Source organism: Cydia pomonella, chromosome 2 (assembly GCF_033807575.1).
Source record: "Cydia pomonella isolate Wapato2018A chromosome 2, ilCydPomo1, whole genome shotgun sequence".
Taxonomy (NCBI): Eukaryota; Metazoa; Arthropoda; class Insecta; order Lepidoptera; family Tortricidae; genus Cydia; species Cydia pomonella.
In genome coordinates, this window is record NC_084704.1 from 23,357,474 (window position 1) to 23,372,168 (window position 14,695).

At 39.2% G+C, this 14,695-nt stretch overlaps 1 protein-coding gene across 1 annotated transcript in view; it reads right to left on the reverse strand.

Annotated features, from left to right (window-relative positions):
- The window catches only part of LOC133530693 (WD repeat and FYVE domain-containing protein 3), a 48,124-nt gene that overhangs the window by 19,803 nt on the left and 13,626 nt on the right, over positions 1 to 14,695 (reverse strand). The window contains 19 exon segments of the mRNA XM_061868714.1: positions 138 to 316; positions 741 to 919; positions 1,081 to 1,290; positions 2,499 to 2,585; positions 3,125 to 3,303; positions 3,475 to 3,595; positions 3,777 to 4,071; positions 4,185 to 4,340; positions 4,427 to 5,007; positions 5,105 to 5,260; positions 5,262 to 5,390; positions 5,483 to 5,857; positions 6,151 to 6,171; positions 6,173 to 6,321; positions 7,171 to 7,309; positions 7,839 to 7,907; positions 8,120 to 8,189; positions 9,073 to 9,109; positions 9,112 to 9,203. Coding sequence (XP_061724698.1) covers positions 138 to 316; positions 741 to 919; positions 1,081 to 1,290; positions 2,499 to 2,585; positions 3,125 to 3,303; positions 3,475 to 3,595; positions 3,777 to 4,071; positions 4,185 to 4,340; positions 4,427 to 5,007; positions 5,105 to 5,260; positions 5,262 to 5,390; positions 5,483 to 5,857; positions 6,151 to 6,171; positions 6,173 to 6,321; positions 7,171 to 7,309; positions 7,839 to 7,907; positions 8,120 to 8,189; positions 9,073 to 9,109; positions 9,112 to 9,203 — 3,224 coding nt within the window.

Consider the following 14,695-nt stretch of genomic DNA (forward strand, 5'->3'; position numbering starts at 1 on the left):
AAGATACTCTGGACTCGTACTAAATGACTATACTGAAAAGTGACATCATAGTTAAGTAGCAGGCGTGCAGGATTTATGGGTAAACAAGTTAATGTATATTTTGGTAGTGAGAAATACATTGCTTTTTAATGAACTACCTTGATGTGTGTTAAGTTTATCATCTCTGGACTCGAGATCTCCACTAGGGTTGACGTGCCACGTCGTGCGCATATGTGAGTCTAAGGCAATCTTCATGTTGGCGCTCAATTGCAGCAGGCAGTAAGTCAGGCAACCGATGAACTCCAGCTCATGGTTGCCAGCGCCAAATATCAATAACCTGTATAGAAATACAACGTACAATAACAAGTTCAAACAGATTGGTTGTTAAATAAATGAAAGAGTGATCCTATGTCACTTAGAATGGTTTGCCAAGGGAAATCTAACAACATCTCATATTATTTGTCCAGTTTTTAGTTGTAATTCGTGCCAAAAGATTAGAATACACACTTACAGACATAAATGCACGGAAATAATAAAGCCAGCCGAACGATACAGTAGCAGAAGTTGCTTTTCGGGCGAGGTGTTTAAAATTATCTGCACACATTCTTACTCCTTTAACAGAGTATATATACAAAGTGTGTTGAGAATATTTTCAATTTCTGCTGGTGATGTACAATAAGCTGGAGAGGTAACTGACCCAATACTTATAAGAAAAAAAAACAAAAGCAACATTATTTACGTTTAGAATGCACAATACAAACCTGTTAGTAGTAAGGTTCCTTAATGTGTCTAAAACGGACATCTGATCTGTAATGGAGTCGGTAGGACGCGAAAGCAAGAACAATATTGTTCTGTTCAAACAATGATGTAGCCCCTCCAGTGATATGACGGAAGACTTCTTCTTGGCTTGCGTAATCAACTTCACTATAAAATCAAACACCTGAAAAAAAATTACAAGATTAAATATTTTAAAATATATTGGTATGTTGAAAATATGGGTCTGTTTTTACATTAAAAAATAATCCTTATTTTATATATTCCCAAGGTTCAATTCCGATTAGCGCCAAGCTAAAATTAATAGGCAAGTAACACGAATCTTACCTCATGTGGATCCCTAGAAAGTTGCCCCTGCCAAAGTTTGTCGACTAACCTAGCAGCCAAGTAGCAAACGTTTGATATATTGGACTCCGAGCCAAACAACTCCGTGTTCAGTAGGTTTTCCATCAGCGTCGTTAACACGTCTGTTTGGAACTCGATTTGCTGCTGACTCGTGGAGTTGGCCGGTGAAGCATCGAGTACTAAATCGATTACCTGCAACAGAAAATTGTTAGTGATCAAACCAGTGGAGAAAACTATGAATCGGAATGATCCATGTTAGCTACAATGTAATACGGGTAGTCTAGTATAAAAGCATATTTATTAGATACAAAATATTTACATGTGGCCTGTTTTGTATAAATGATTTAGAAATAGTCTTAAGGCATAATAATTATGAAGTATACGTCGAACTGTCATTTTAGTATAAGAGTTATAGAAACCCAGCTTAGTAGTTACATTTAATATCATGCATTACATTACATAATTAAAAACAAGGGATTAATACTGTCTTTATGATGTGATTAATGCGCCTGCGGCACACAGGTCGATAATTTTCAACTGAATTAATTGAGGACATGTCAGTGTAATTTTGTAAGCTTAGGCTACTGTTGATTCACATTGCGCTATGGCAAGTGTAGTGAATGCATTTCGCGTCATTTTATTTCCAATTAATTGGCAACAAAAACCTAGAAATTACATTACAGACCGTTGTTTGGTCAAAATTTAAAAACGTGATAACTGTGAACATTTAGAATGCGAATAAACTACACACAAAACAATTATGAAAACATACAGACCTCTACGATAAAAATAAATAAGCACAAACTGCAACGGAGATAAAGCGACAAATCAAGACGTAACCGATTGAGTAATAAAAATAAATTACGTAATATTAATAATTTGTTATTTCTGTATTAGCTAAATTTCTCTGAAGTGAAATGTATAATTTCTTTGAGAAAATAAAGTTCTATAAACCTAATATAATTATGTTGCCATTATTTAACAGTTTTACATTAAATATATTAAATAAATCATAAATTAAATAAATCACGGTAAAGGACTAACTTAGCATTGCATAGCCACGAGGTATGTATTAGTGCATACAGTGTTACATAATGTGACGTGATTGTTAATTATGATTTTGATTGTGGATAGGTATCATTTACTTTGCTCGAATCGAAATAATCTACTCAAAAATGTCTATTTCATATGACATATGTACATTATTTTACGGTTAAAATAAAATGAGTATCTAATGAAAAATAAAATAATTAGAGATATTCAAAATAGGTACCAGAAGTTTGTATCTAGTTGTTGAACATTCTAATAATTGGGATGAAGGACTATATGTAGTCAAAAAAAATTGACTATTTCATGACCAAAGTAAATGAATGGAACTGAATAAAACGTCTAATATTTACGCTATAAAAGTAGGATGTAGGCGTGGAGCAGCTACAGGGCGTACAAAACATGGACGATGGCACTGAGTCAGTGGCTGATGCAGTACTCTACAAACAACAGTCAAGCGAGTGAGTGTTGGGTTATAAATGTACGTTCGTGTATATAGGTTTCGCCAAAATCAGTTAAAGCTTCGCATGTCTAAGTAGTACGTAAGTAATTATCATTACAAATTAAAATTAAATTCGATAGAAAGGCCCGCGTTTAAGTTCATATAGACGAGAACAGATAAACATTTTGCATTTTCTTGACAAAATAAGGATGACTTAACGAGCCTATGGTACACAGGTCAATAATTTCCATCTGGATAATTAATATGTAAGGCATTTCCGTGTAATTTTGTAAGCTTAGTCTGCAGTAATTATCATTGCAGATGATACACAAAGTGTTTTCGCAGCTGTGTTGAAAACGCGTCAATGTGTTTCGCGTCATTTTATTTGCAGTCTGTTTCAACATAAACATAGAAATGTTAAGTCACACATTGGAAGTAATTGGCCTTTAACCTACACAAGTAGCTAAGAAAATGAGAACGTTACATTACATTAACTAACATCGAAAGCTCTTGGATACAACTACGAAGTATACATACTGGGGCAGCCTTGCCAGTTACGCTCAAAGGCAGGGAATCCAACACGATGACTTTAAGGAAGTCCATGACGCCCTGTCGGGCGGGGTGTTGCGTGAGGGCGGCTGATCCGGCCACCATCACCACCTCTTTTTCTGATCCGGGCGTTGAGGCTCCTGAATCCTCGCCGCTTTCGCAGATCGCTAAAACAGGTTATAGATCGTTTCAAACTGATGTTTTCATCAAAAGTATCGCAATTTCAAATATTATACTCATATATCTAACTCTAACAGGAAACATGTACCATCACATATAGTAAAGTCACTTTGAAACTAACGTTTTTAAAAGAAATATGTAAGATAAAGAATACTTACGCATATGAATATCGTCCGCTGTATAAGGTGGAAAGAGTGTTGATGCTAAAGCTGTTAATACTTCTGCGGTCATCATTATTGTCACGAAGTCTGGGAGTGTGTTGTACAATGAGAACAGCACCTAATAATACATAGATTCATTAGTAATTTCAATGCGTCTGCTAAATGCAACCGGAATTTGTTTTTAGATTTAAATTGTATTCAGACATCCGAAGAGTTATAAACTTACTTAAGATCCACAACAAAAATCTTAATAATTAATCTGTCGAAGTAGACGAACGAAAACTAATCAGAGGACTTACCTGAATAATCGCTACAGGGTGATCGGCCAGCCACTCCGGCAGCGTAGCCGGGTCGGCGTGGATCAACGACCTGACCGCTCCAAGCAGGATTACCACGGCCTCCGGACACAGAGTGATCCTCGCCGCGACGGCCGCGGACGACTGCCTCGATGGCGCGGCGGCGCCCCAAGCCGCGGCCCAGACGCGTTCCACGGACACGGTCTTGTCCGAGCCAATGTTCCGCATTGGCTGACCGAGCGTTAAACCGAATAATAAGTAGTATAGCTCTGGTATGTGCAGGTGAGATAAAAGCAGCCTGAAACAATAGCAATAGCAATTAGATTAATGAAATAGCTTTCCATTCAACAAAGCCATAATTTGCATGTTTCGTATTACAAATCCACTATTATACGACGTAATAATAGTTACCAGGATAGCATGACGAATCCGGAGGTGAGGAGTAACGGCATGTGCAAATGGGAATGTGAATGAACGGCCGTAGAGAGGACTACGCCGGCTTGTTGCGGCGTTACCACTACTTCGGTATGGCGGAGCCAGCCACCATTACCGGCACCTTCGCGGAATCTATTAGACAGAAAAGCGTCTAAAATTAGAAAAATCACAGTAAATCTAATAGAAGCAAACGTTTTTTGGTCATAATGATGAGTTACCTTTGCATTATAGCAGACTGCTGTCCCTGTCCAGAGCAAAGAATGACTAGTATCCTAAGTGCCCATAAAACAGTTGTAGGATGAACGTTTTCCTGCATAAAACTTAGCAGCCAATCCATCCCAAGGACTCTTGAAATCTCTTCACATACGATCGTGTTGACTAGATTCCGTTGCGTAAACAACAACCCGTGTAAAACGTTAAAGCATTTGTTACGCAGGATAACCTGTTCGCCTTCACATTCTTTCTCGCAATCGCTTTCCTTCAGATTGAGACCCTTCTCCGTTTGAGAAGGCAACGGCAGTGTGTAGGCCATAAACTGGCCTAAGCATAGAAGATCGCTCGGCCGCGGCTGGCCCCCTAGTAGCGCAGCTAGCAATTGTATGAGAACATTTTTTGTGCTGACAACTTTCACATCGTTTATAATGTAGAGAAGCTTCGAGACCAACTGTAGCTCTCGCATTGTGCGTAAGTTGTGAGTTTTGTGCGCCGTTTCGGTGGCGAGTTCGAGCAAATGTTCTAGTAGAGATTTTATGAGGCCTCCTGGGGCCCCGAGCCAAACATCCAACTCGCATATCAGATCCTGGAACGAGGTTAAGCAAAACTAATAAAACGTACACCATGAAGCCGCTGTTCTAACAAAAATAAAAATAATTAATATCTTAGGTGAGTTTGTATACCTGAAAAGCAGTCAAATTAGGTATTGACGATGTCTCTTTTTGGCTATCAACGGTGCCGACGAGACCAAAGATAAGGTGCAGAATGTGAGAGTTAAGCAGTTGCTTTTTCCTTTTCAACAGCATGGCTAGAGTTTGGTATCCTTTTCGTCGGTCCATTTTCTGCTTGAGCGGCTTTGTTAGAACGCACAACGCACACTAAGGCTTTGACACCAGCGTACAGGCATTCAACATCTTGTGCCATTGCGATTAAGCCTAACAAAACCGAGCATCCACCAACGGTATCAATCTGCAAAATAAATTAAGTATTAACGCAACTTAATATCCGAAACCAAAACGTTTACCTATTGTGTTTATTCTAAATGTGTGTTGGAGGCTTACCATTATGGCGGCAGGTTTAGGGCAGAAAACTCTCACACCCAAATATCCCACGACGGTTCCGCCCAAGCATCGCGCTGGTCCCATGAGGTGTCCAGCAGAATTGTGCAATATCCTTATTGGCGTCGCATTTTCATGAGAAGACATGCCCAGTTGCTTCGCTATAGCTTTATTGTCGTTCTTGCTGTAGACTTTGCGTATTTTGGCAAGCGTTAGTTGCGACATGGCTCGGGCGTTGATGCCAAATACAACCTTTTCTTCTGCCACTAGGGGTGCTAATGGCTCTTGATTGTGGCCGGGAGGCAAAGGAGCTTGGAGCGTGCCGACGTAATGTGGACCCAGTTGATATATAACTGATACAGTTTGAGCAGGTAACACCTATAGGGAGAAATATTCTCTCAATGTACTTGATCAATAATGATATAAACTTACAATAGTCAGACAATTTTGAACACAATATTCTAAACGCAGAGGGGTTTTCATGTTTAAACGGGCTATCAAAACGCATATGGCAAAATGCTCTTCGGTTGCTTTAGCCGCAGGTCACAGAGGGCATACATCGCCCTGAACTTAGTAGGTTCAAGGTACAAACAGGGTAGTTATGCTGTGCAAGCAACCGGCTTCGGGAATAGCGTGAGTAACTCCACAGACATGGTTATAAGGAGACTCACGTCCTCCAGCAGCAGCGCGGGGGCCCTGGCGCCACACGAGGCGCGAGTAGCGGCGCCACGGCGGCGGCGTGCCCAGCACGCAGTACACGCTGGACGCGCCCGAGAGCGTTGCTGCACCGCCACCGGGGTTGGCGCTCACGTAGTGCAGCTTGCCCGAATGCATGTGTTGACCTGACAAACAAAACTCCCATAATAAAGGTGCCATCTTTTTTAACTGTAATAATTAGAAACGGGCAGGTAGACTATCTCGCGCGTGAGATACTGTCGTGGCGCTTTCGTGCTATGCCTACTGAATTCGTTTAGGACCCGGATATTCTCTTTATTTAATGTAAGATTAAATGAATGATTTGTTGATGAACATACAAAAATCACTATATGATGTATGCCTATAAGATTTGAGAAATACCCTTGATTGCTCACGGATCCCATCACCAGAACTCGTGCTTGAAAAAAATGTGGTTTAAAAGCCTAATTTGCTTAGCAAACATATCGAAGAGGATAAAACTCGTCTTTGAAGAGTTCCGTTCTGATCATCATCAGCAGTTCCGTTCAGTGTTGATGAAAATATAAAAATCACTATTATATGCTAACTTGAGGAGTTCCCTCGATTTTTCATAGATCCCGTCATCAGAACTGGGTGTTTTGACAAAAATGGGACCAATCTGTATCTGTACACTTTCAATAAAATAAAATAAATGTTTTTAATCGCTCGGAAATGGACGGAGTTTATACAGTTGGCAAACATGTAAATACATACAACTGAATTCAGAAACTCCGTCTTTTAAAATCTTGAAGTCGGTTAAAACAGACGCAAATTTAGAGCCGTATCTTTGAAAAATATCAGAAGCTACCAGTATCAGTACCAGTATTGTTTTTCCTGAAGCGGTATCTTTCATTAAGGTGTGCAATATCTTATCTATCGTAACAGGCCATGCATTTCTTATGTCCCCTTTTCATCGCTAAAGTCAGTCCCGATGTCGGGCCATCAGCTCTCATTCACGTCAGTGACAATATCCTCACCGTCCAGATACAGCAAGAAGGAGGAGTCTTCTTCAGCACGGCCCGGGTACAGCACCAGCAGCAGATGGTGCCAACAACGGCCTTCGTGCTGCAGATCCGGACACCAAACGCCTGATCCTTCTAACTCCCATTCAACGATCTGTGACAATATTCTCACCGTCCAGATACAGCGAGAAGGAGGAGTTTCTTCAGCACGGCCCGGTTGAGCACCAGCACCAGGTGGTGCCACTGGCCCTCAAGTGTTGCAGGTCAGGACACCAACGCGCGCGCCGCACTCGCCTGATCCTTCTGGCTCCCATTCGCCCACGTCCTATAAAAAAATGGGCTATACTATTTAGTTACATACGAGCCTACCATAAATAACGCCTAAACTTGCTGCATTGACCGTTGACTACGCGGCTCAGGTTCCACTTTTTCAAACTATACAGTCAGCGATAAAAGTTTATACTTACCAAAAATATGAAAAACATGTTTAAATATGTAACAAAACTCACTATCGGGACCATAGTCTCTCTGTGTGGATATGATAATAGCCTTATCCCGTCGCCGAAAAGCACTACCGCCAAGCACACCGAGATGGTCCTCCTCGCGACCTGTTGTTAATATTATCCGAACGGAGAGTAAGCAAACGAACGCAGTGGGGGTCGGACACGTGGTGGTCCGAGTACTTGCTCTAACGCAGTATCCATGTTGGAGTAGGTAAATGTCCGGTCTGCGGCGGGAATACTGCGGTCGCTCTGAGGGGAAAACGGAATGAGTAAATCTTCAGCAATCATCAATGTGCCATCCATGTTCACTTTATACTGTCCTATATACTTTACAAGTAAAGTAGCATTACCGTGGAGCCAATGCCTCTCCGACAAGGTGTAGCGTTGTCTTGGCGGTGCCGAGTGCGTTGAGGTGGCGCGACTTGGAGGTGCTATACTTCGGCAATGTAACAGACAAGAACCGAAGGCCTTCCGCTGAACATGCTCGCGAATTCCACGAACGAGGGCCAGCGTGTACACGAGTTCTGTGATCTGTTGTAGTGAAAAATATAAATGGAATATGGTTGTAAAATTTTATAAGTTAAATTTAATAACATGTTCTAGTTCAATAAATAGAAAGAATCATTAATAGTAACAGTGTTTTTTGAATGATTACAAGATACGAGACTTCACTTTTTTTAATAGTATATGACTGCCACATATTCTACGATCAATATATCAATTCCCCTTACATTCAATACGATTTTGACAATTTGTGTAGTCAGCTTGTCATTACAACACAAGAAGTTAAAGCGCGTTTCAGAAGTAAGTATACCAATATGAAATTAAAAACATTTATTTCGAATAACTATGGACTCATACCTTTCTTATTTTAGTACCTAAATATTCTATACCTATTTATAAGACTGTTACAATGTATATACACTGCTGGAAACATGCATTTCGCACTATTCACAGCAGTATTTCATATACGGGTATATAGGTATATAGGTCTGTCTGCTATCAAACACAAGATAGGGAAACACTATGACGGGCATTTCCTGTTCCTAACCGATTTACTTACTTGTGTGTTCATCACAGATATTTGTTCGTGAGTTATGGACGTTTTCTATGTATTTAAGTATTTATCTATTATACATGTATAACATGTATATCGTTGTCTAGTACCCGCAACACAAGCGTTATTGAGCTTACTGTGGGAAGTGTGGGACTAGGCCGATTTGTGTAAGATAGTCTCATAATATTTAATTATTCATAATTTTATAACATTTATATTGTTTTTGGGTTCAGGCATTTGATATCTAGTAAAAAGAGCTCAAACTAAATTGGCCCTAAGTCAAATGAAACACGCTCTGGCTCTGCATTCGAGGCACTAACAAGAATTAAGCTAAAAGATTTGGTGAGTGTGACTAACCTGTAGTCTCTGGGAGTGGTCATGGACACCAGTGTCTGATGCGGGTGAGAGGTACTGGTCCGCCGGGCTTGCACACCTGTCCGGGCTCGGGTGCCACGCAATTCAGAGGGTTGCCCATGCGCAGGAACTCCCTGGAACAATTGAAGACATTAGTGCTGACCCATCTATGATTCGTGATTCGGGAGCTGGGGAAGATGAAGAGTATGCGCTCCAGGCGAACAGGGATTCGTTTCAATTCTTTGAACCCTCAGGCACCGACTTTACGAAATGGACGCTTATTACCTTGCATATCAAAAAAACGGCCAAGTGCGAGTCGGACTCGCCCATGAAGGGACAAACCAATTTTCAGTGGTAGTTTGCATGGTAATGTATATCATATATTATTTTAGTTTTATCATTCTGTTATTTTAGAAGTTGGGGGGGGGGGGGGGGGCACAGACATTTTACCACTTTGGAATAGTCTCTCGCGCAAACTATTCAGTTTAGAAAAAAATGATATTAGAAACCTTAATATGATTTTTGAAGACCTATCCATAGACAAACCACACGTATGCGTTTGATAAAAAAAAAAAAACATTTTATGACGTATAAAAAAAAAACTACTTACTAGATCTCGTTCAAACCAATTTTCGGTGGAAGTTTGCATGGTAATGTATATCTTTTTTTTTTTGGATTTTTCATTGTTATTTTAGAAGTTACAGTGGGGGGGGGTGGCACATATTTTATCACTTTGGAAGTGTCTCTCGCGCAAACTATTCAGTTTAGAAAAAAATGATATTAGAAACCTTAATATCACATGCGTGTTTCTGACTTATGAAGCAATTGTTTATACTATGCAACCAAATGAATATCTTGTAAGTTGGCAAAAATGCACTTAGTTTAAACTGTATTAGTTTTGATTTGGTTAGGTTGGTAGCCGTTATTCGCAGTAATAACGTTATAGCGATTTTAAAGCACAAGTTCTGTTATGAGGAATAGACAATATAGACTTTTCTCGAAATCTTTTACGTATGTTTTTATATTCGTGTTAATGAATGTATAAGTGACAGATAACAGTAGAGAAGTAGGAAAAGTATTATATTTAACCTTAAACTAACTTAATTATTAGCTTAACTAAACCAAGATCTTAATTCTTAACTAACATAGGACTCCTATGGAGTCGGTAACTGACATAACCGTATGATTGTACATTTATACGTTCCAGTTTTCGTCTTTACTTCCGCTTGAGTTCCGCTACGCGTACGATTCCATCTTGGTTATTAGGATAGACGTTGGTTATAATTCCTAATGGCCATTGTAAACCCAAGTAGCATTTAAGTGTCGGTAAAATCAATATACCAGCCAATTTAGAACTTAGGGTGGTTTAAGGGACTTATAAGAGTGTCAGAGAAAACTAACCTGAGCTCAAGCTGTATAAAATCATTATAAAGGAATCTGCGTACGCATGGGGTGTTATATCAGATAATAAAAAATCTACTATAAAACTTTAAGTGTTGTGTGACACTTCGACCTAATTCTATCGTTAAAGCTGTATACAGGCTGTATTGTAGTATCAATTGGCACTTGTTGCTGTAAAAAAGTATCTGTAAACTCCGTTATAAAACTTTAAGTGTTGTGTGACGCTACAAGCTTATTCTATCATTTAAGCTGTATAGAGGCTGTAGTGTAGGATCACCTGGCACTTGTTGCTGTATAAAGGTATTTGTCAACTCCGATTTAAAACTAAGAATTAGTGGCGTAATTTTACACTATTATAAGTATAATGGTGTTATAACTTCTGTCTGTAAGGTTATTATAAAACTAAATAAATAATAATAATAAATAATAATAAAATAATAAATAATAATAAAAGAATAAATGACAGCTGTAGTACAGTTTTTTGTCTGTATTTCTGACCAAAGTCGCTTAAAGTAATTTTTTGGCGTAATTTTGCACTCATATAAGTATAGTAGTTTTATGATTTCTGACAAGGAGTGTATTATAAAACTAAATGAATAAATGGCAGTCATTTAAATCCAAAAGCTGTAGAAGTGACTCCATTAATTACATAGTACAGCTACTAAGATTATGATGCTCTCCAACTATCCTATAGGCTGTTTAAATACTGTCGCCATTTTACTATGAATAAAAACATGTTTGAAATATAATTAAAAATAAAATATTAACAAAAACTTGTCATATTATGATAACCAGCTAAAATAAATTAACTTTAACCTTAGAATTAACATTAAAAGAAAAAAAACCTTAACCTTAAAAACAAAAACTAAACTTATGTACCACTTTTAGATATTTTGTTATGTTTTTCTTGATTATTAAGCAGGGGCGTGAATATTTTGCCAGAAAAGATACACATGTTCGCAATAAATAATAATCGGCACTTACCAATAGTAATATAACTGCTCTCAAGATCCTGTATCTTAACTGCACTTTATTACTTTCCACTTATATTTGTCATTTGTCGCCATTACAAATATAACGAATGAACAGAAGACATTTTTAGACTTGAATATTTTTTATTCTATTGTAATTCTTCTTAAAACCTATTTAAAACTGATATTCTTAAATCATATTTATAAGAGATAATCTGTAGTGCTAAGGTTTCCATTTACACCGAATTACAGCTATTATACAGCTTATCTATTGCTTGTACAGCTACTGTACAGCTACTGTACAGCTCTAATAACGCGAAAAGCTGTATAATTGGGGCCCTTTTTTAACTTATAAGGGCTGTATAAGCGCTATACAGCTGCCTAAATGTACAGCTTATAGTATTCAAATAAACTGATATACAGCTCTTATACAGCTAGCAATGCTACTTGGGAAGGCGGGGCGTTATCAACGCTTATACGGTACCATTTTAATTGGATTTAAAGGACTATTCCACTTTTCTCGTTGTTGTAGCTTATATAATGCTCCGTTTTGAATCGCTTGCAATACGATTAATCGAATACGATTAATACGGGATTCGGGGGTAGGCCGAAAAAAACATAAGCACATATCATCTTGTATTAATTTTTATTTTAAATAGTAAAAGTATTTTTGTGGTGTAAATCATATATATAATTAATGACTAGGTGATAGCCACTACCTACCAGCAGTTCTCTTCACTTAATTCACTCTTCTTCCTTAATTAACACTGTTTCCTGTTTTGCTGACTGTCACTTCACCACTACACAACAATGGAGGGCATCCAGAAGTCCATAGCAGAGTTAGCGGAGTCTTTCAACATACAATGGCAGACTTTCAGAGCCAAATTGACAAGGCTACTCCGGAGAGTCCAACAGTGTCATCTGTTGCCACGCAGTTCAGTGCTTTCCGAGCGTTTACACTTAAGGCTATAGAGTCACTGCAGCAACAGGTTGAGCTGCTGGGCCAGCATATGACAGTATGGAGATGCGGTCGAGGCGCAAGATCCTCCTAATTCAGGGGTGGCAGAGGCTATAATGAAGACACTTCAGCACGGGTTGTGGATTTACTGAAGATGCATCTAAAGGCCGACTTGACCACCGACAAGATTTCCCGCAGCCATCGTATGGGACGCCCGCGCAGCAATAAGACCAGGTGCATTTCGTTAAATTTAGAGATATATCTGACCGCAATGCTACCTGGTCTGCAAAAACTGCACTGAAAGGGACTGGCGTCATCATCTCAGAGTTCCTGACCAAGCCACGGCACGAGGTATTCATGGCGGCCAGGGAGCGCTTCGGAGTCCGCACTGCTACACACGAGAAGGCAGTGTATTCGTCTTGGTCAAGGATGGGATCGTCGCTGCGTAACTTGCCGAGCCGACCTCGATAAGATTCAGGTACCACCGCCTGCGCCTGCGCCTGTCGCTGGTGCTGTCAGTTCGGCTGGAGCGGCGGTTGATCAACAGTTGACCAAAAGGACGAGGAAAACAGATAGCTCGTTCTTGATTTGACTTTGAGTTATTTATTTAATACTTAATTTTTGACCTTGTTTGTAAACTTCTGCATTTAGCTGTTTAATACGTTGCAATATACCCTCTTTTTTATATAATATAAAGCGTTCTCTTCGGTCGGTTAATATCTACTTAGTTGTAATAAATGTGGGTTGCGATAAAACTGATAAAATATATTCTCAAACTGACAGCAGTCATTGACGTCTGTCATTGATGGCACTTTTCAGTGTTGTCAGTATTGCATTTTGCGTTTCGTATTTGCACCACTAATTTTTATCTGTGATTTGGTACTGCTGGCGGGTAGTCAGAATTTTGTGGTTATAGTTATTTTAGTGTTATTTTTATAACTATATATAAATAATTGTTTTCATATATATATTTATATTTATTTAAAGGCAATGTCTTGTTTAACTAATAGCGATCTAAGCGATCTCAGTGATTTTGTCTCGGCTTCGTCTAATGATAGTTTTCATAGTTCCCTCTCCCTCTACACGACCAACTTGATCAACACCTCTCTGACTTTCCGAAAAATTTTAATATTATTCACATCAATGCGCAAAGTATTCCCGCACATTACAATGACTTTTTACTGACTTTTGAGCAGAGCAAGGTTGATGCTATTCTAGTTTCAGAATCTTGGTTTAAGCCATGTTTACCTTCCACCGCATATCTTTACCTGGTTTTTGTCTCGTGCGCAATGATCGCTCTCTTAGAGGCGGTGGTGGGGTTGCTATATATTTACGCTCCAATATTCCGTATTCTATTTTAAACATGTCACACCAATCGTCCTCTTCTGATTCTGCAGAATATTTATTTCTTGAGTTGAGCTTATCCCATTCTAAAATTCTTCTCGGTGTTTTTACTCACCCTCTCTTCAGGTAAACTACTTTGCTTCTTTTGAAAAGCTTCTAGAAGACTTATGCCATCCTACAATCATCATATTGTCATGGGTGACTTCAACACGTGCTTGCTAAAAAATGATTATCGTTCTAACTCTCTGAAAGCACTGGTTGAAGCCTGTAATATGGTTATTCTACCATCAGGTCCTAGCACCACCATTTCCCAAATTGCTCTCCTTCACTTTTGGATCTGCCCTGGTTTCTTCCCCTGGTCATGTTGCTGACTTTTCTCATTTCTCGGCGGATGCCTTTTCTTACCATAGTTTACTGTTCTTGTCTTATAAAATTCGTCCCCTAAACTTAAGGCGAAAGTTCTTATGCAACGCAATTTTTGGCAGAATGAGTGTCGAGAAGCTTCGTGAAGATGCCATGTTAATAGATTGGAGTCCCATCTGCAGGCCACTAGTGTAGATGATAAAGTGTCGCTTTTTAAACAGTATGAGCTCATGAATCCTTTACAATCTGGCTTCCGCTCCGGTCACAGTACGGTTACAGCTTTAGTAAAAATTAGCGATGATGTTCGTGCCGGTATGGATAACCGTAAGCTCACCGTACTGACGTTGTTAGACTTCAGCAATGCATTTAACACTGTAGATTTCGATGTTTTACTCAGTTTAATGCGTGCTATTAACATATCTCCCGTGACAATTGGCTGGTTCCGTAGTTATTTGGAATGTCGTCGGCAGGAGTAAAGGTAGATTCTTCCATTTCTTCTTGGAGCAGCCCTGGCCGGCGTTCCGCAAGGCGGTGTGCTGTCTCCTCTATATATTTTCCATCTTCATCAACTCCATTACTACTAATATTT